Source organism: Amblyraja radiata, chromosome 41 (assembly GCF_010909765.2).
Source record: "Amblyraja radiata isolate CabotCenter1 chromosome 41, sAmbRad1.1.pri, whole genome shotgun sequence".
Classification (NCBI taxonomy): domain Eukaryota; kingdom Metazoa; phylum Chordata; class Chondrichthyes; order Rajiformes; family Rajidae; genus Amblyraja; species Amblyraja radiata.
In genome coordinates, this window is record NC_045996.1 from 14,769,915 (window position 1) to 14,789,560 (window position 19,646).

General features: G+C 49.1%; 2 protein-coding genes across 3 annotated transcripts; one reads left to right on the plus strand and one right to left on the minus strand.

The window, feature by feature from the left end:
• Window positions 1-1,863: 1,863 nt before the first annotated feature.
• opa3 (outer mitochondrial membrane lipid metabolism regulator OPA3) lies at window positions 1,864-5,619 on the minus strand. Its single transcript, XM_033014305.1, has 2 exons — window positions 5,406-5,619; window positions 1,864-2,855 (listed from the first exon to the last, which is right to left on the minus strand). Exons 1-2 carry the CDS (start codon window positions 5,545-5,547, stop codon window positions 2,506-2,508), a joined length of 492 nt encoding a protein of 163 aa, XP_032870196.1. The 5' UTR covers window positions 5,548-5,619; the 3' UTR covers window positions 1,864-2,505.
• A 3,163-nt stretch (window positions 5,620-8,782) lies between these two features.
• On the plus strand, window positions 8,783-18,184 carry mrpl28 (mitochondrial ribosomal protein L28). 2 transcript variants are annotated; one of them, XM_033014320.1, is made up of 6 exons: window positions 8,783-8,844; window positions 10,724-11,023; window positions 12,815-12,967; window positions 14,358-14,492; window positions 15,936-16,022; window positions 17,864-18,184. In XM_033014320.1, exons 2-6 carry the CDS (start codon window positions 10,736-10,738, stop codon window positions 17,960-17,962), a joined length of 762 nt encoding a protein of 253 aa, XP_032870211.1. In that variant the 5' UTR covers window positions 8,783-8,844; window positions 10,724-10,735; the 3' UTR covers window positions 17,963-18,184. The 2 variants fall into 2 exon arrangements, with proteins under 2 accessions (XP_032870211.1, XP_032870212.1); XM_033014321.1 differs by lacking the exon at window positions 8,783-8,844 and adding an exon at window positions 9,842-9,939.
• Window positions 18,185-19,646: the final 1,462 nt, after the last annotated feature.

The window sequence follows — 19,646 nt, forward strand, 5'->3', positions numbered from 1 at the left end:
CTGAAGAAGAAGTCTCGACCAGAAACGTCACCCATTCCTTTTCTACCTGTCCCGCTGAGTTACTCCAGCATTTTGTCTTACAATTTTTATTTGTTCTGCTAATAACAAAGTGCCAGGAAAACTCGCGTCGGGCAGCAGCTGTGGGGATAGTTTGCAGAATTGTTTTGGAATTGTTTCAGAAATCCAGCATCTGCAGCATTGCTTGTCCTATATATAGCCTGTGACCTTCAAGGACAGCAGCTAGAATGTTAATTCACTGGCATCGTATCTGGTGATAAGACAACAGACACTGAATAAGGAATTAGACATTTTTTACTCGAGGCAAGTGTTAATTACACTTAATATAGCAGAGACTAGCATTGCACCACTGATAAAGGGATCAGCAGGACAGACAAGGAAGGATAAGAGGGGAGGGAAAGAAAGATGTTCGCCTGGAACTCTGTACACCAGCATAGATGTCATTCCTCCTTTTGTTTAAGAAGGAACTGCAGATGCTGGAAAAATTGAAGGTAGACAAAAATGCTGGAGAAACTCAGCAGGGGGGGGCAATATCTATGGAGCGAAGGAATAGGTGATGTTTCTCCAGCATTTTTTGTCATTCCTCCTTTTAACGTGTTTAATTTATGGCCATCTTCCCTGGTCAACCATTCCCGTTAAGGGCTGTTCCGAGTGAGAGTTATGTTACCTTTAACTACATCTAATATCACTTGGTACAGACCCACACCTGAAAATCGAGTCACATTCCTTTCCCCACATGCCTGTCCACAACGAGCAGTTATCCACAGAAGAGGTGGTGGGGGAATTATCAGCAACTGAGATTTTCTACATTGAAAGTGCTGTATTACACGCTGTGTTAAATACTGACAGTGCCACATTCTGTACAGTTGCAAATGATTTGGCTTAAAATCAACTTAGCACGCAGCTAAGAGACAACACACTTATTGTTACATTTGATTTTACAAATAGGTTAGTGACAAGCCCTTTACCCCATGAAGTTTGTGAGATGCATGTTTCTCTGTTCTATCACATGATGAATCCCACTTTCGGGCTCTGCAATATTAAAGTTGTACCATAAAGTGTGAGTGTGGCAACAATACAGGTAGAGAGCTAGGCTCTCTGAGAAATACACTCTTATAAAATTAATCTTTCAGGACAGAAACAACTTAATGTACAAACTCAAAGCATTTACAGTCCAGGCTGCGTTATTGAGCTGAAACTAGTTACACTGAAGGATACAAAGTGCTGGAATAACTCAGTGAGTCAGGCTGCATCTCTGGAGAACATGGATAGGGGCCCCGAAACGTCACCTCTCATTGTTTTCCATTAACGCTGTTCAAGAAGGAACTGCAGATGCTGGAGAATCAAAGTCTGAAGAAGGGTTTTGGCCCGAAACGTTGCCTATTTCCTTCGCTCCATAGATGCTGCCGCACCCGCTGAGTTTCTCCAGTAATTTTGTCTACTTTCCATCGACGCTGCCTGGCTTGCTAAGTTACTCCAGCACTTTGCGTGATTTGGTGTAAACCAGCAATTACAGATCCCCATCTGTGTAGTTACACTGGAAAGGCAACCTAAATTCAATGACCTGAAAATAATTCCCTCACCATTTTATTTAGATGTTCAATAAAATAATACTCTTACATCATCATCACCAAAATAGCTTCTGCCAGACTCCAGGATTACACCTCAAAGTGCATTTACTGGGGTAAACATCACAGATAAACAGTAAAGTAGTAACAAGGAACTCCAGATGCTGGTTTATACAAAAATATACATAAAATGGAGGAGTAACTCAGCGGATCAGGCAGCATCTCTGGAGAACATGGATAGTGGCATTTCGGGTCAGAAAACTGAAGAAAGGTCCCGACCTGAAACGTCATGTATCCATGTTCCCCAGAGATGCTGCCTGACCTGCTGAGTTACTACACCATTTTATGTCTTTCTTTGGTATAAACCAGCATCTGGAGTTCCTTGTTACGACATTACTTTGTTAGTCCATTTGTGTCGGTGTATCAGCGAGTGCTGGAGGAAAGACAAGTTCTGTGGAAACATCCTTCAATGGAAAGTGGTGCTGGACAAAGATTCCCCAAAAGGCGCGTGGATTTCCTGGTAGCCGCGAGTTCTGTTCGCCTGGGTTTGGTGGTGATAATGCTGCAGGTTTAATACGGATTCTGTGCGTCACTGGCTGCTGGATCACAGTTTCAGTCTCCGAGCGGGGAAGGTCTTAAAACAAACATGGTAACAGTTAGACTGGACATGATCAGCAAATCTTTACGGGGCGAAGGTCAACCAACCATGCTGCTCTTCCTGCCTGCGGGAGGCTCTTGCTTGTTGCCACAGAGGGAAGATATATCTCACTGCGAGCACACATTTACCCCGTCAATGTGTGCGGCCATTTAAACGTGGTGAATCACACCTTCTGTGCAGCTCTTCCTCACCTAACGTTACACCCATCTGTATCTGTGGCTTCTTAACCCAAAGCAGCAGTCTGAACACATCAACTTCCATTCACTTCGATGGCTCCTGAGTTTCTTTTGTGGCCTGAGCAGGCAGCGACAGAACGAGCCGGTTGTTTTCTCGAAGGCGCGCGTCCAGTTCCTCCACAGTCAATGAGAGGTGAGCCACCTGCTCCTGCAGGCTGTCCAGTGTGCTGCGAAGTTCCTCCTCCTTCTTGGCCGTGTTCGATGACTGCCGTAGGTATTCGGCCAGGATGCAAGCGCCTCCCACCAGAAAGACGATGGCCTCCCCCAGCAGTTCGGAGCCCAGGTCTGCTGCCACGTCCTCGTTCAAGGGCTGCACCTCAGCACCTTTGAACCCCATCATCCTCATCTTCATCTTCATCTCGAACCAGTGGTAGACTACAACAGAAGAACCACAGCGTGAGGCATGGGATCTGCACTCTGTCATCGGGGAACCGACGACAATGAAGAGGGACCACAAATGGAACGTGTTAAAAATGATTTTATATTAAAATAGGATACTTGTAGCTCGGCACCCTTTATGTGGCGTCTCTTCACATACCTTCGGTCCCTCGATGACAGAGTGCAGATCTTAGGTAAGCAAAACGTAGAAGATAAACACAAAATGCTGGAGTAACTCAGCGGGACAGGCAGGATCCCTGGAGAGAAGGAATGGAAGATGTCCCGGGTCGAGACCCACCTTCATTCCTTCCATCCAGAGATGCTGCCTGCCCCGCTGAGTTATTCCAGCATTTTGTGTCCATCTTCGGTGTAAACCAGCATCTGCAGTTCCTTCCTATGCAAAACACACTGTGACTTGTCACATGTGACATGTGTCATATTTATTCAGCTGAAAATAGCGCAGAGAAGATTTACGAGGATGTTGCCAGGGGCTGAGTATAGGGAGAGGTTGGAGCAGGTTAGGACTTTATTCCTTGGAGCGCAGGAAGCTGAGGGATGATCTTATAGAGATCATGAGGGAAAAACATAGGGTAAATACAGTTTTTTACCCAGGCTATGGGAATCAAGAACTGGTGATGCAGCAGCAGAGTTGCTGCCTTACAACGCCAGAGACCCAGGTTCAATCCTGACTGGGTGCTTGTCTGTACAGTTTGTACGCTCTCCCTGTGACCTGTGTGGGTTTTCTCTGGGTGCTCCAGTTTCCTCCCACATTTCAAAGACATACAGATTTGCAGGATAATTGGCTTGGTATTATTCTACTTTGTCCCTAGTGTGTGAAGGAAAGGGTCAGTTGTGCGGGGTCGCCAGTCGCATGGGCCGAAGGGCCTGTCTCCATGCTATACCTCTAAAACTAAAACCAGAGGGCATAGATTTAAGGTGAGAGGGGCAAAATGTAATAAAAACCTGAGGGGCAACTTTTCCCACTTAGAATGGTGGGTGGGTGGGTATATGGAACAAGAGGAAGAACACAATGAACTGCAGATGCTGGTTTAGTGTGATGGATGTTTGAACAGACTGAGTTTATTTTCTTTCAACACACAAGGCTGAGGGGAGAATTAATCAATGTTCCTGGAATTATGAAAGGCTAGGAATAGGTTAAATTGTGGGAGTAGCAGCGAGAATTCTGGAACAATGTTTCAGAGACACAGTTTGAATCCTGTTATGGTAGCTGAGTAATTAAAATTCCTTCGTATAAATAAATCTGCAATTGCAGAAGTCACGGTGGCAGCAAGTACCAATCGCTGGGGCGGTGGTTAAAACCTGTCTGGTTTACTGAGGTCCTCAGTGGAGAACAAACTGCTGTTCATATCCACGCTAGGTAAACCCCCCACACCATGCCCTTATAGAAACATAGAAACATAGAAATTAGGTGCAGGAGTAGGCCATTCGGCCCTTCGAGCCTGCACCGCCATTCAATATGATCATGGCTGATCATCCAACTCAGTATCCCGTACCTGCCTTCTCTCCATACCCTCTGATCCCCTTAGCCACAAGGGCCACATCTAACTCCCTCTTAAATATAGCCAATGAACTGGCCTCGACTACCCTCTGTGGCAGGGAGTTCCAGAGATTCACCACTCTCTGTGTGAAAAAAGTTCTTCTCATCTCGGTTTTAAAGGATTTCCCCCTTATCCTTAAGCTATGACCCCTTGTCCTGGACTTCCCCAACATCGGGAGCAATCTTCCTGCATCTAGCCTGTCCAACCCCTTAAGAATTTTGTAAGTTTCTATAAGATCCCCTCTCAATCTCCTAAATTCCAGAGAGTATAAACCAAGTCTATCCAGTCTTTCTTCATAAGACAGTCCTGACATCCCAGGAATCAGTCTGGTGAACCTTCTCTGCACTCCCTCTATGGCAATAATATCCTTCCTCAGATTTGGAGACCAAAACTGTACGCAATACTCCAGGTGTGGTCTCACCAAGACCCTGTACAACTGCAGTAGAACCTCCCTGCTCCTATACTCAAATCCTTTTGCTATGAAAGCTAACATACCATTCGCTTCCCCATCTCCCTGCCATTCCCCCCTCCCTGCCATTCCCCTCTCCTCACCCCATTTCTCTCACTTCTCCCCACTATCATTCCCCCACCCCACATTCACGTCTCTCCACCCTCCCATTATCCCACCGAATCTTCCCACTCATTCTCCCCCCTCCCTTACTCTCACCCACCCCTCCCAATCACTCTCATTCCCCCTCCTCACTCCACCAATCCCCCCCCCATCCCTCTCCTCCCAACCAATCCTCTCCCTCCCCCTCCCTCCCCCTCCCACTCCCCTCCCCCTCCCCCCCTCTCCATCCTCAATGTGACTTTCTTCCCCTCAACCAAACTTCGCCTCAAGATCCCGCCCCCTCCCCCAGCCGGCTCCTCATTGGGCGCCAGGCTCCCGCCCCTCCGATGCCATTGGCCGCGGCGGCCGTCGGTCAGGCGGCGCAGCAGGTTAGGTTGCACCTGCCGGCCGGGGCCGGGGCCGCGGGAACTCACTCACTCTGCGCCGGCGGCTGGCAGATGTAGGCCCTGAAGAAGGGGCTCCTCCTGGCGTTGGCCTTGAGGGTGTTGGCGAGCGGGCGGCTGACCTGCCTCACTCCCAGCATCAGCAGCTTGGCGATGGGGAAAGCGCCGACCACCATGTTGACGGCCCGGCGCCGCTTCGGCCTCCGCCCGGCGTGATGGCGTCACCCTGTCTGCCCGGCGCCCTCTCCGCCCGGCGTGATGGCGTCACCCTGTCCGCCCGGCGCCCTCTCCGCCCGGCGTGATGGCGTCACCCTGTCTGCCCGGCGCCCTCTCCGCCCGGCGTGACGGTGTCACCCTGACTGTCTGGCACCCTCTCCGCCCGGCGTGATGGCGTCACCCTGTCCGCCCGGCGTGATGGCGTCACCCTGTCCGCCCGGCGCCCTCTCCGCCCGGCGTGATGGCGTCACCCTGTCTGCCCGGCGCCCTCTCCGCCCGGCGTGACGGTGTCACCCTGACTGTCTGGCACCCTCTCCGCCCGGCGTGATGGCGTCACCCTGTCCGCCCGGCGTGATGGCGTCACCCTGTCCGCCCGGCGCCCTCTCCGCCCGGCGTGATGGCGTTACCTTGTCCGCCCGGCGCCCTCTCCGCCTGGCGTGACGGTGTCTCCGCCCGGCGTGATGGCGTCACCCTAACTGCTCGGCGCCCTCTGCGCCCGGCGTAATGGCGTCACCCTGTCCGCCCGGCGCCCTCTCCGCCCGGCGTGATGGCGTCACCCTAACTGCTCGGCGCCCTCTCCGCCCGGCGTGATGGCGTCACCCTGACTGCCCGGCGCCGCCTCCGCCTTACGCGATGACATCAGCGTGCCATTTAAAGCGACAGAGTAACGATGCGAAAGAACTTCATTTATCCCAGGAGGAGAATAGTTCTGCCAACAGTCGTAAAAACACAAGACACATGAAATTAAAGTGACGAGTGGAAAGTCAAATTGAGATGTGCAAAGATTGGGAAGAGGAGGGGGAGGGAGTGGAGGGAGGGGAGTCAGTCTACCCCACGACAGTAGGGAGGAGATGTACAGTTTGATAGCCACATTAACCTATACCAAGGTATTTAGAGAGACACATGTACAGGTAGGGAAGAAAGGAAACATGTGGGTTGGATTGGCATCATGGCTGGCACAGGTGTGATGGGCCGAATGGCCTGTTCCTGTGCTGCAGCATTTTATGTTCTAACAAAATGTGACATTTTCTAAAATCAACTACTGCCAACCCAGGAATGCACAGTCTGAAGAAGGGTCTCGGCCCGAAACGTTGCCTATTTCCTTCGCTCCACAGATGCTGCCTCACCCGCTGAGTTTCTCCAGCACTTTTGTCTACCTATGCTTTTGACATTAACTAGCATTATTACGTACTGACACTAGATGGCTCACTAAGTCCACTTGAACTGCATCCTTCAACCAATTCTCAGCAGTGAGGCTGAATTTCACCAGAGGTAGCCTGGCTGAGGAGTTTTGTGTATGGGAGTGGATTGGCAAAAGTGGAGTTAGTGAACTTATTACAGAGATAGTAAAACGAGGGGACACAAACTAATTCATGTTTTTGAATACGAAAAGAGAAATAAGTATTTACCACAGTGGTGCAGCGATAGAGTAGCTGCCTCACAGCGTCAGAGACACGGATTTGATCCTGACTATGGGTACTGTCTACACAGAGTTTGTACTCTCTCCCTGTGATCGAGTGGGTTTTCTCCGGGTACTCCGGTTTCCTCCCACATTCCAAAGACGTGTGGGTTTGTAGGTCAATTGTTCCTCGTGTGTATGAGAAAGTGGGATAGCGTAGAACAATTGTGCTCAGGTGATCAATGGTCGGCGTGGATTCGGTGGGCCAAAGGGCTGAGTTACTCCAGCATTTTGTGTCTATGTTCAGTGTAAGCCAGCATCTGCAGTTCCTAAGTACAGCTTTTTCTTCACTGTATCATCTCCCATAAACTTGGGGAGTGTAGTTCCAATCTTCCAACCTACCACATTGCCGACATTGCACTTTTATGCATGTGATTGTCTAGGGAAGAACTACAGATGCTGGTTTAAACCGAAGCTAGACACAAGATGCTGGAGCAACTCAGCGGGACAGGCAGCATCCCTGGAGAGAAGGAATGGGTGACGTTTTGACTCGAGACCCTTCTTGAGGGACTCGACCCGAACCATCACCCATTCCTTCTCCCCAGAGATGCAGCCTGTCCAGCATTTTGTGTCTATATATATTTATATGTGTGTATTTGTGAGTATGTGTATATATTACAAAACTTACAAAATTCTTAAGAACTTACAAAATTCTTAAGGGGTTGGACAGGCTAGATGCAGGAAGGTTGTTCCCGATGTTGGGGAAGTCCAGGACAAGGGGTCACAGCTTAAGGCTAAGGGGGAAATCCTTTAAAACCGAGATGAGAAGAACTTTTTTCACACAGAGAGTGGTGAATCTCTGGAACTCTCTGCCACAGAGGGTAGTCGAGGCCAGTTAATTGGCTATATTTAAGAGGGAGTTAGATGTGGCCCTTGTGGCTAAGGGGATCAGAGGGTATGGAGAGAAGGCAGGTACGGGATACTGAGTTGGATGATCAGCCATGATCATATTGAATGCTGGTGCAGGCTCGAACGGCCGAATGGCCTACTCCTGCACCTAATTTCTGTTTCTATATACACACACACTGAACTTTTTTTTCCTCTCGCTTATCATATTGTTTAGTGTTCACCGTGTACTATGTTTACATGTTCTGTGCTGCTGCAGCAAATAAGAATTTCATTGTTCTATCTGGGACACATCTTCTTACGTATGTTTAAGAAGGAACTGCAGACGCTGGAATATCGAAGGTAGACAAAAATGCTGGAGAAACTCAGCGGGTGAGGCAGCATCTATGGAGCGAAGGAAATAGGCAACGTTTCAGGCTGAAACCCTTCTTTTTACGTATGGCGTGCACAGCCTAAAGTTGTAGGTCAACGTGTTCTATTTGATCTTATTTAATTGTGCACGCCAGATTGATTGCATTCGTCGAAACAGGGCGAACCACGTGAAGTCAAATCAAGTCACATTTTCACTGCACATCTCGTATGTGTTTGTGACAAATAAACTTGACTTGACTTGACTTAAAAAACTCGGCCAAAGTGCTTTACATTTGTTATAAGAATAGCACAACAAAACAGACTACATACATATATACATGTAGCCCTCACTCAGAGGACGTGAAGGTTGCAATCTTCCACCCCCCTGGGACACTTGACAATAAACGATTCTGGACTCTCTTGATTGTTGATATAGGTTTGGGGTTTTTTTCTGCGTTTTGCGCAGCCGATGGTTTGGCGACGTTCCCTTGAGTTGATGCCGGGCAGGGGGGTGATTGTGAGACGCTCCCTCGGCCACGGTAAAGAGGCGGGACCACAGGCGCGGCCTAGCGGGCGGGGAGAAGCCTGGGGCTGGCGTAAGGTGCGGCCCGGGGAGAGGGAGGGAGCGGCCTGGGGCTCGCGTAAGGTGCGGCCCGGGGAGGAGAGGGAGCGGCCTGGGGCTGGAGAGGGAGAAGAGATGGAGGGGAAAGGAGGGATATTGAGGGGGAAAGGGATAGACAGAGAGGGAGGGTTGGATATAGAGAGAGGGAAGGAGAAAGAAAAAGTGAGAAAGGTAGAGAACTGGAGGGATTTCATTGAGAGGGAGGAGGGGGGAGGGAGAGAGGGAGGGAAGGAGGGAGGGAGAGAGGGAGGGAGAGAAAGGAATAGTGGGGGAGATAAAGAGAGAGATAGCTGGAGAGAGGGAAGGAGAGAAAAAAAGGAATGGGGGGGAGGGATGGAGAGAAAGAGCTGGAGAGAGGCAAGGAAGGAAGGAGGGAGGGAGGGAGAGAGAGAAAGGAATGGGGGGGATGGAGAGAAAGAGAGATAGCTGGAGAGAGGGAAGGGAAGGAAGGAGAGAGGGAGGGAGAGAGAAAGGAATGGGGGGGGGGGAGAGCTGGAGAGAGGGAAGGAAGGAGAGAGGGGGATAGGGGAGGGATATATAGACAGGGGGTGAAGGAGAGATAGATAGAGACAGGAATAGGGGAGGGCAGAGGGATGGAGAGAAAGTGAGGGGACTGGAGGGAGAGGGGGATAGGGGGAGGGATAGATAGACAGGGGGTGAAGGAGAGATAGATAGAGAAAGGAATAGGGGAGGGCAGAGGGATGGAGAGAAAGTGAGGGGACTGGAGGGAGGGGGAGATGGAGAGGGAGGGAGAGGGGGATAGGGGGAGGGATAGATAGACAGGAATAGGGGAGGGAGGGCAGAGGGATGGAGAGAAAGTGAGGGGGGAGGCTGGAGGGAGGGAGAGAGGGGAATAGAGGGAGGGGTGGATATATAGGGGAGCAATATTTATGGAGAGGGATAAGTAGAGTGAGGAAGGGGAGGGGGAGAAAGGGAAGGAGGGAGAGAGAGAAGAAGGGATAGATAGGAAGGGGGAGAGGGAGGGAACGAGGGAAGAACAGGAGGACCCATGAGTTTGTGGGGATCAAATAGAGTATTGCTGAAGAAGGAACTGCAGATGCTGGAAAATCGAAGGTAGACAAAAGTGCTGGAGAAACTCAGCGGGTGCGGCAGCATCTATGGAGCGAAGGAAATAGGCAACGTTTCGGGCCGAAACCCTTGGGTTTCGGCCCGAAACGTTGCCTATTTCCTTCCCTCCATAGATGCTGCCGCACCCGCTGAGTTTCTCCAGCACTTTTGTGTACCTTAGAGTATTGCTGATCTATTTAATCTTTGATTGTGGTAACTGCAGATGCTGGTTAATACCCAGAAGGACACCAAGTGCTGGAGTAACTCAGCAGGTCAGGCAGCATCTCTGGAGAAGATGGACTCGACCCGAAACGCCATGACCTGCCTAGTTACTCCAGCACTTGTTCAATGCAGCTACTGATTGGCACAAGCTGTTTGGAATCATTTTTTTTGACTTGGAATGTCTTATTAAGCATGGTTGTAAATGTAACTAGTTATAAAGAGCCGAAGGCAGACACAAAATGCTGGAGTAACTCAATGGTCGGGCAGCATCTCTGGAGAGAAGGAATAGCTGATGTTTCGGGTCAAACCCTTCTTCAGTCTGAAGTGGACTCGAAACGTCACCTATTCCTTTTCTGCCGAGATGCTGCCGGAACTGCTGAGTTATTCCAGCATTTTGATTTTATCTACGGTGTAAACCAGCATCTGCAGTTCCTTCTCACACATAGTTATGAAGTGCCCATGGGCCTTCGTGCTCACTGCGTTTTGACACAAGACAGGATTGCTACCAGGTAATTGGCACTGTGTTCCTGCTGTACCCTACAGTGACTCCTTTCTGTTTCTGCTCCAGGTCGGCTGAGAGATGCCTCTTCACAAGTATCCGCCCAAGATCTGGGCAGCTCTGCGGCTCAAGCAGGGCATCCAGTCACGGCTGCCGGCTCATTATCTCCGCTCCCTCAACGAGAGTCAGGAGGCCACGCCAGTTCACTTTAAACCACACGGGGTTAAATACAAGCGGAACCCACATACGGGACAGCCGGAGCGTGTCGAAGACATCCCAATCCCCCTCTACTTCCCCCCTGAATCGCAGCGTGGGTTGTGGGGTGGAGAGGGCTATGTCAGTGGGTACAGATACGCCAACAATGACAAGGTATGGATTCAATTTATACCAAAAAGCTTTAAGAGATTCTAAGTGTTTAAGAAGGAACTGCAGATGCTGGAAAAATCGAAGGCAGACAAAAATGCTGGAGAAACTCAGCGGGTGAGGTAGCATCTATGGAGCGAATGAATAGGTGACGTTTCTGGTCGAGATGCGAAATGGGACGTTTTGGGTCGAGACCCTTCCGGGTCTCGACCCGAAACGTCGCCAATTCCTTCTCTCCATAGATGCTGCCTCACCCGCTGAGTTTCTCCAGCATTTTTCTCTACCTTAAGAATTCTAATATTTTTTTGCATGGTTCATTACTGTCACGTGTACCGAGGTACAGTGAAAAACTTTTTTTATTGAATGCTATCCAGCCGGCAAAAATACTCTATATGTTTAGACTCACACCGTCCACAGTGCACAGATACAGGATAAAGGGAGTAACGTTTAGTGCAAGATAAAGTCCGATTAAAGATAATTTGATGGCCTCCATGAGGTAGATGGGAGGTCAGGACCACTCTCTAGTTGGTGAGAGGATGGTTCAGCTGCCTGGTAACAGCTGGGAAGAAACTGCCCTTGAATTTGGAGGTGTGTGTTTTCTAACCTCTTGCCTGATGGGAGAGGAGGGAAGAGGGAGCGACCATGGTGAGACTGGTTCTTGAAGATGGACGCAAAATGCTGGAATAACTCAGCGGGACAGGAAGCATCTGTGGAGAAAAAGATTAGGTGATGTTTTGGGTCATATGGTCATAAGTGAAAGGTGCAGAATTGGGCCATTTGGCCCGTCAAGTCTACTCCGCCATTCAATCATGGCTGATCCATCTCTCCCTCCTAACCCGTTCTCCAGCCTTCTCCCCAGACACCCGTACGAATCAAGAATCTATTAATATCTACCTTAAAAATATCCATTGACACAGATTCTCCACCCTCTGGTTAAAGAGTGAAAGGCTGGTCCAGTGAGTGTTTCCGACCTGAAAGGTCACCCAACGTATTTTCCAGTGATGCTGCCCGACACGCTGAGTTACTCCAGCCTTTTGTGTCTACAAACACCCGGTCGGTGGGTAGTTAGGGAGGTAAAAACCTCAGTTTATTATTGCCACGTGTACTGGGGTACAGTGTAAAAGCATTTGCTGCGTGCTAACCAGTCATAGAAACAGAAACATAGAAAATAGGTGCAGGAGGAGGCCATTCGGCCCTTCGAGCCAGCACCGCCATTCATTGTGATCATGGCTGATCGTCCCCTATCAATAACCCGTGCCTGCCTTCTCCCCATATCCCTGGACTCCCACTAGCCCCTAGAGCTCTACCTAACTTTCTCTTAAATCCATCCAGTGACTTGGCCTCCACTGCCCTCTGTGGCAGGGAATTCCACAAATTCACAACTCTCTGGGTGAAAAGGTTTTTTCTCACCTCAGTCTTAAATGACCTCCCCTCAGTCTGAAGAAGGGTTTCGGCCCGAAACGTCGCCTATTTCCTTCGCTCCATAGATGCTGCTGCACCCGCTGAGTTTCTCCAGCATTTTTGTGTACCTTCCCCTTTATTCTAAGTCTGTGGCCCAACATTGGGAACATTTTGTGTACCTTCCCCAAATTCTAAGTTCTGGACTCGCCCAACATTGGGAACATTTTTCCTGCATCTAGCTTGGCCAGTCCTTTTATAATTTTATATGTTTCTATAAGATCCCCCCCCTCATCCTTCCAGTCAGCGGAAAATGTGCGCACAAGCCGGGTCGGTCTCCCGGGTGAAGCCCTTGCCGTGCGGTTTTGCTCACTCACTGCCTGCTCGTCCCCTCTGCAGCTCTCCAGCCGGATAAGGAAAACGTGGAAGCCACAGATCTTTGTGCGGCAACTCTGCAGTGAGATCCTGGACACCACCTTCACCATCCCAGTCACCATGCGGACCCTGGACCTGGTGGACACTTGCTTTGGCTTCGACTTTTACATCCTCAAGGTCGGGCTTCTTCACAGTCCTTTGAGCTGTTAAAAGTGTTAATTCTCTTTTTCTATTTTTTAAAGAGATTCAGGAAGGAAACAGTCCCTTCGGCCCATCACCCATTCCTTCTATCCAGAGAGGCTGTCTGTCCCGCTGAGTTACTCCAGATTTTGTGTCTAGTTTAGAGAAACAGCGCGGAAACAGGCCATTCGGCCCACCGGGTCCACGCTGACCCGTGAACCCTGCACATCAACGCGATCCTACACACATTAGGGACAATTTTTAGTTTTACCAAGCCAATTTACCCACATAACTGCTGGTCTTTGGAGTGTGGGAGGAAACTGAAAATATCTCCGGGAAAAAAACCCACGCGGTCTCAGGGAGAACGTACAAACTCCCTCCGTAGTTTGATTGAACCCGGGTCTCCAGTGCCGCAAGCAATGTAAGGCAGCAACTCTACCGCTGCGACACTGTGCCGCCCTTTTGGTCCACAAATCCTGCCCGATCTGAGCGTTTCCAACATTTTCTGTCCTCATTGTTCATAAATGTGAGCCGTTTGGAAAATCCTAATCCTGGATTAAATAAGGATTTCATAGTTCCACCTGGAACAATTTTTCACAGAAAGGATTGAGGGGTGTATGGAACGAGCTGCCAGAGGAGGTAGTTGAGGCTGGGACTATCCCAACGTTTAAGAAACAGTTAGACAGGTACATGGATAGGAAAGGTTTTGAGGGATATGGGGCAAACGCAGGTAGATGGGACTAGTGTAGCTGGGACATGTTGACCAGTGTGGGCAAGTTGGGCCGAAGGGCCTGTTTCCAGCCTGTATCACTCTATGACTATGACATATGATACTCTTGACATTTCTGCTCATTTTCACAATAGTGCCTCGAGATTATGTACTTCTGCCTGACACAGATGTACATTCGACACTAATATATATAATGTCATAAGGAATAGTAGTAGATTAGGCCATTCGGCCCATCAAGTCTACTCCGCCATTCAATCATGGCTGATCTATCTCTCCCTACTAACCCCATTCTCCTGCCTTCTCCCCATAACCTCTGACACCCGTACTAATCAAGAATCTATCTCTGCCTTAAAAATATCCATTGACTTGGCCTCCACAGCCTTCTGTGGCAAAGAATTCCACAGATTCATCACCCTCTGACTAAAGAAATTCCTCCTCATCCCCTTCCTAAAAGAACGCCCTTTAATTCTGAAGCTGTGACCTCTAGTCCTAGACTCTCCCACTAGTGGAAACATCCTCTCCACATCCAATATAATGTATAGTCCCACCCAGTGACGGCTGAGTGAGTTATTCTGCAATTATACGCTTTGGGGACATTTTGGGGAATGTTACTTTTCAGCCGAACCAGCATTTAACTTCTTGCAAATTGTTCCTCAGACACCGAAAGTGGACTTGAATTCAAAGCTGGGAATGGACCTGAAGCGAGCGATGCTGCTGAGACTGGCGCGCAAGGACACCGATCTCTACCCCGACGACCCAGACAAACGAGAACGCATCTACGACAAGTACAAGGTGCAGCCTGAAACCTGAAACTTTCTTAAAAAATCTCTGCCTGAAAGTGAGATTGTTAGATTTCTTCTCGGCAGCTGCGGCTGGTGTATAATTGCCTTCATGACAAGAGGAATTGAGTATAGGAGCAACGAGGTCCTTCTGCAGGTGCACAGGGCCCTAGTGAGACCACACCTGGAGTATTGTGTGCAGTTTTGGTCCCCTAATTTGAGGAAGGACATTCTTGCTATTGAGGGAGTGCAGCGTAGGTTCACAAGGTTAATTCCCGGGGTGGCGGAACTGTCATATGCTGAGAGAATGGAGCGGCTGGGCTTGTACACTCTGGAGTTTAGAAGGATGAGAGGGAATCTTATTGAAACATCTTAGATTATTAAGGGTTTGGACACGCTAGAGGTAGGAAATGTTCCCGATGTTGGGGGAGTCCAGAACCAGGGGCCACACAGTTTACGAATAAGGGGTAACCATATAGAACGGAGACGAGGAAACACTTTTTCACACAGAGAGTGGTGAGTCTGTGGAATTCTCTGCCTCAGAGGGCGGTGGAGGGAGGTTCTCTGGATACTTTCAAGAGAGAGCTTGATAGGGCTCTTAAAGATAGCGGATTCAGGGGATATGGGGAGAAGGCAGGAACTGGGTACTGATTGTGGATTATCAGCCATGATCACATTGAATAGCTGGGCCGAATGGCCTACTCCTGCACCTATTGTCTATTGCGTTGTTCTCCTTAACGTTGTCAGGATGTAAGTGCTAGAGTCATAGAAACATAGAAAATAGGTGCAGGAGGAGGCCATTCGGCCCTTCGAGCCAGCACCGCCATTCATTGTGATCATGGCTGATCCTCCCCTATCAATAACCCGTGCCTGCCTTCTCCCCATATCCCTTGACTCCACTAGCCCCTAGAGCTCTATCTCTCTCTTAAATCCATCCAGTGATTTGGCCTCCACTGCCCTCTGTGGCAGGGAATTCAACAAATTCACCACTCTCTGGATGAAAAAGTTTTTTTCTCACCTCAGTCTTAGATGACCTCCCCTTTATTCTAAGACTGTGTGGCCCCTGGTTCTGGACTCGCCCAACATTGGGAACATTTTTCCTGCATCTAGCTTGTCCAGTCCTTTTATAATTTTATATGTTTCTATAAGATATCCCCTCATCCTTCTAAACTCCAGTGAGAGTGACAGTCTGAAGTGAGTTGATGGGAATGTGGGGAGAATTATAATGGATTAGTGCCGATGAGTGTTTAATGTTTGGAGCAGACTCCGTGGGCCGAAGAGCATGTTTCTGTGTTATAGTTTACTGAGTACAGAAATACAGCAATTGCTTCAAGAGTTGTAATGGCTGCACAAGCACTTTGGATTCAATTACCTCCCCCTCCTCTTTCCTTCCCCCCCCCCCTCCACTCCCAGTGTTGTGCTGTTAAAACTGATGCGAGCCTCCATTTTACTCCAGGAGTTTGCGATTCCTGAAGAGGAGGCAGACTGGGTCGGACTGAGCCTTGAGGAAGCCGTGGAGAAGCAGAGGTTGGTGGAGAAAAAGGTAACCAGGGTTCTCTCAAAGTCGCAGAGCTGGACAGCAGGGTGATGGGATGGATGGGATGTGGAGGAAGGAACTGCAGATGCCGGTTTACAGAAGATAGACACAAAATGCTGGAGTAACTCAGCGGATCTTGACCCGAAACATCACCTGGAGATCCAGCGCGGAAACAGGCCTTTTGGCCCACTGAGTCCGCACCGACCAGCGATCCCCGCACATTAACACTATCCTACACACACTAGAGACAGGTTACAATGATACCACACCAATTGGCCTGAAAGAAGGGTCTCGACCCGAAACGTCACCCATTCCTTCTCTCCAGAGATGCTGCCTGCCCCGCAGTCGCTGCCTCAAAAAGGCTGGCAGCATCATCAAGGACCCACACCATCCTGGCCACACACTCATCTCTCTGCTACCTTCAGGTAGAAGGTACAGGAGCCTGAAGACTGCAACAACCAGGTTCAGGAATAGCTACTTCCCCACAGCCATCAGGCTATTAAACTTGGCTCGGACAAAACTCTTTTTATTTATTCATGTGTGTATATATTTATATAATGGTATATGGACACACTGATCTGTTCTGCAGTCATGCCGTCTGTTCTGTTGTGCTGAAGCAAAGCAAGAATTTCATTGTCCTATCAGGGACACATGACAACCTGAAAAGAGACACAAAATGCTGGAGTAACTGAGCAGGACAGGCAGCATCTCTGGAGAGAAGGAATGGGCGACGTTTCAATGTCAAGACCCTTCGGACACCCATTCCTTCTCTCCAGCAGATGCTGCTTGTCCCGCTGAGTTACTCCAGCATATTGTGTCTATCTTCTGGAAATAGGCAACGTTTCGGGCTGAAACCCGGAAGGGTTTCGGCCCGAAACGTTGCCTATTTCCTTAGCTCCATAGATGCTGCTGCACCCGCTGAGCATCTGCAGTTCCTTCCTACACATCGTGCACCGGCCGCTGTTTGGGCTCCCCGTGACCCAGGGTCGCTTCCTTTCATCTCCCGGGGGACGTCACGAGCAGAGCTTCACAACTAGAGACTCGCGGATCAGTTCCCCCGGGCGTAAGGTGACTTCAACCGTTCGTTTCGCTGACATTAGCGGTTTTGATCATGGGTTAAGTCAGATGTTTACGCCGACTCTCACAGACACCATTTCGGAGAACTATTTCCACGTCTGCCTTGCCAGTACACCATCCAGTGGCGGCATTAGCATTGGTTAGTTTTTTTAGTTAATTTAGCGATACAGTGCGAAAATAGGCCCTTCAGTCCAACAAGTCCGCACCAACCAGCGATCCCCGCACACTAAAACTATCCCACACACACCAAGGACACTTGACAAATTTTTTTTTTTTTTAATTTCAAAATAGACTTTATTCAGGTAATAAATATATACAATACGTGAACCGTGCGAAAAATTCATCCGACATTTTCGGAGGCTATACAAATTGTTCAATAGAGTGCTTCTCAGATTTCACAAATCTGTTCCCCACCCGTACAAGCCAATTAGTCTACAAACCGGGTTAGATCTGGACTACGGGTGCTGCTCTTAAGTATCGCTGCTGGCAAATTCATTTCACTGCACCTTTGGGTGCATGCGACAAATAAAATTGACTTTGACTTCGGAGTTTGTATGTTCTCCCTGTGACCACATGGGTTTTCTCCGGGTGCTCCTGTTTCCTCCCACATTCCAAAGACGTACAAGTTAATAGTATTGTAATTGGCTTCTGTAAATTGTCCCTAACTTGTAGGGTTGTGCTAGTGATCGCTGGTCGGTGGGGACTCGGTGGGCCGATGGGCCTGTTTCCACTCTCTATCTCTAAAGTATTTTTAAATAACTTTCTTTCAGGACCCGGTGCCGCTGTTCAAAGTTTACGCTGAGGAACTTGTGCAGCAGCTTCACGCACAACATCTGTCAGAACCAGCAGTCGTGGAAAAGGTGTCGTAGCCAAGATGGGGCTCTTGCGAGCTTCAGAGCAGTAGGTTCCTTGGCCTCTGAAACATCTCTTCTTGACAAAAACTTACTGACTGACTGAGGCGTGGAAAACAAGATGAAACTGGGGTTAAAATAACATTATAAGATCCTCGTCAGAGCTAATCACTGTAGCTGGGCCTGCATTGTTGCAACATTGTGTGGTGCGATTGAAAAATAAATTAATTACCAAGACAAGATGCTTAATCAAAGCACACAGTGCTGGAGGAACTCAGCGAGCCAGGCTGCATCTGTGGAGGGATTGGACAGATGACGTTTCAGGTCTGGACCCTTCTTCAGATTGAGGTCTCCCTAGTCTATGGAAGAGTACCGGCCAGAAATGTCACCTGTTCTCTGGGTGGTATAGTCACCTGAGACCTGGGTTTGATCCTGACCTCAAGTGCTGTCCGTATGGAGTTTGCACGTTCTCCCCTTGACCGCGTGGGTTCTCTGGTTTTCCTCCCACGTCCCAAAGACGTGCGGGTTTGTAGATTAATTGCCCCCCCTCTGTAAATTGCCCCCCGAGTGTAGTGAATTTGATGAGATAGTGGGATAACATAGAACCAGTGTGAACTGGTGATGGATGGTCAGCATGGATACGGTGGGCCGAAGGTCCTGTTCCCGTGCTGTATATCTCATCCCCTCCACAAGATGCTGCCTGACCTGCTGAGATCCGCCAGCACTTTGTTTTTGTTCGAGGTTCCAGCGTATATAGTCTCTTGTGTGTCCACAATGTGTGAATATGTTGCTATTCCATTGAATAACCTAATGGATTGATCGGGTCACTTTCTAAAAATCCTGCCGCAATAAATGACTTAATTCTATGGAGCGAATTCTATTCCATATAAATGACAATTTATATTCCATATAAATGACTTAATTCTATGGAGCGAAGGAATAGGCGATGTTTAGGGTCGAGACCGTTCAGTAGACTCAGTGGGCCTGTTTCCACGCTGTACATTTAAACTTTATAAATTAAACTAATCAAAAGTAAACTAAACTAAAATAAAGAGCCTGAGCAGCAGACTTGTGGGAATGTCCCAATACAGGACTGCATCAGGTGGCGCAGCGGTAGAGTTGCTGCCTCACAGCGCCAGAGACCCGGGTTCGATCCTGACTACGGGTGCTGTCGGTACGGAGTTTGTACGTTCTCCCCGTGACCTGCATGGGTTTTCTTCGGGTGCTCCGGTTTCCTCCCATATTCCAAAGACGTGCGGGTTAGTAGGTTAATTGGCTACGGTAAAATTGTAAATTGTCCCTAGTGTGTGCAGGATAATAATAATAATGGATGGGATTTATATAGCGCCTTTCTAATACTCAAGGCGCTTTACATCACATTATTCATTCACTCCTCAGTCACACTCGGTGGTGGTAAGCTACTTCTGTAGCCACAGCTGCCCTGGGGCAGACTGACGGAAGCGTGGCTGCCAATCTGCGCCTACGGCCCCTCCGACCACCACCAATCACTCACACACATTCACACACAGGCAAAGGTGGGTGAAGTGTCTTGCCCAAGGACACAACGACAGTACGCACTCCAAGCGGGATTCGAACCGGCCACCTTCCGGTCGCCATCCGAACACTTAGCCCATTGTGCCATCTGTCGTCCCAGATAGTGTTAGTGTGCGAGGTGATTGCTGGTCGGCACGGACTCGGTGGG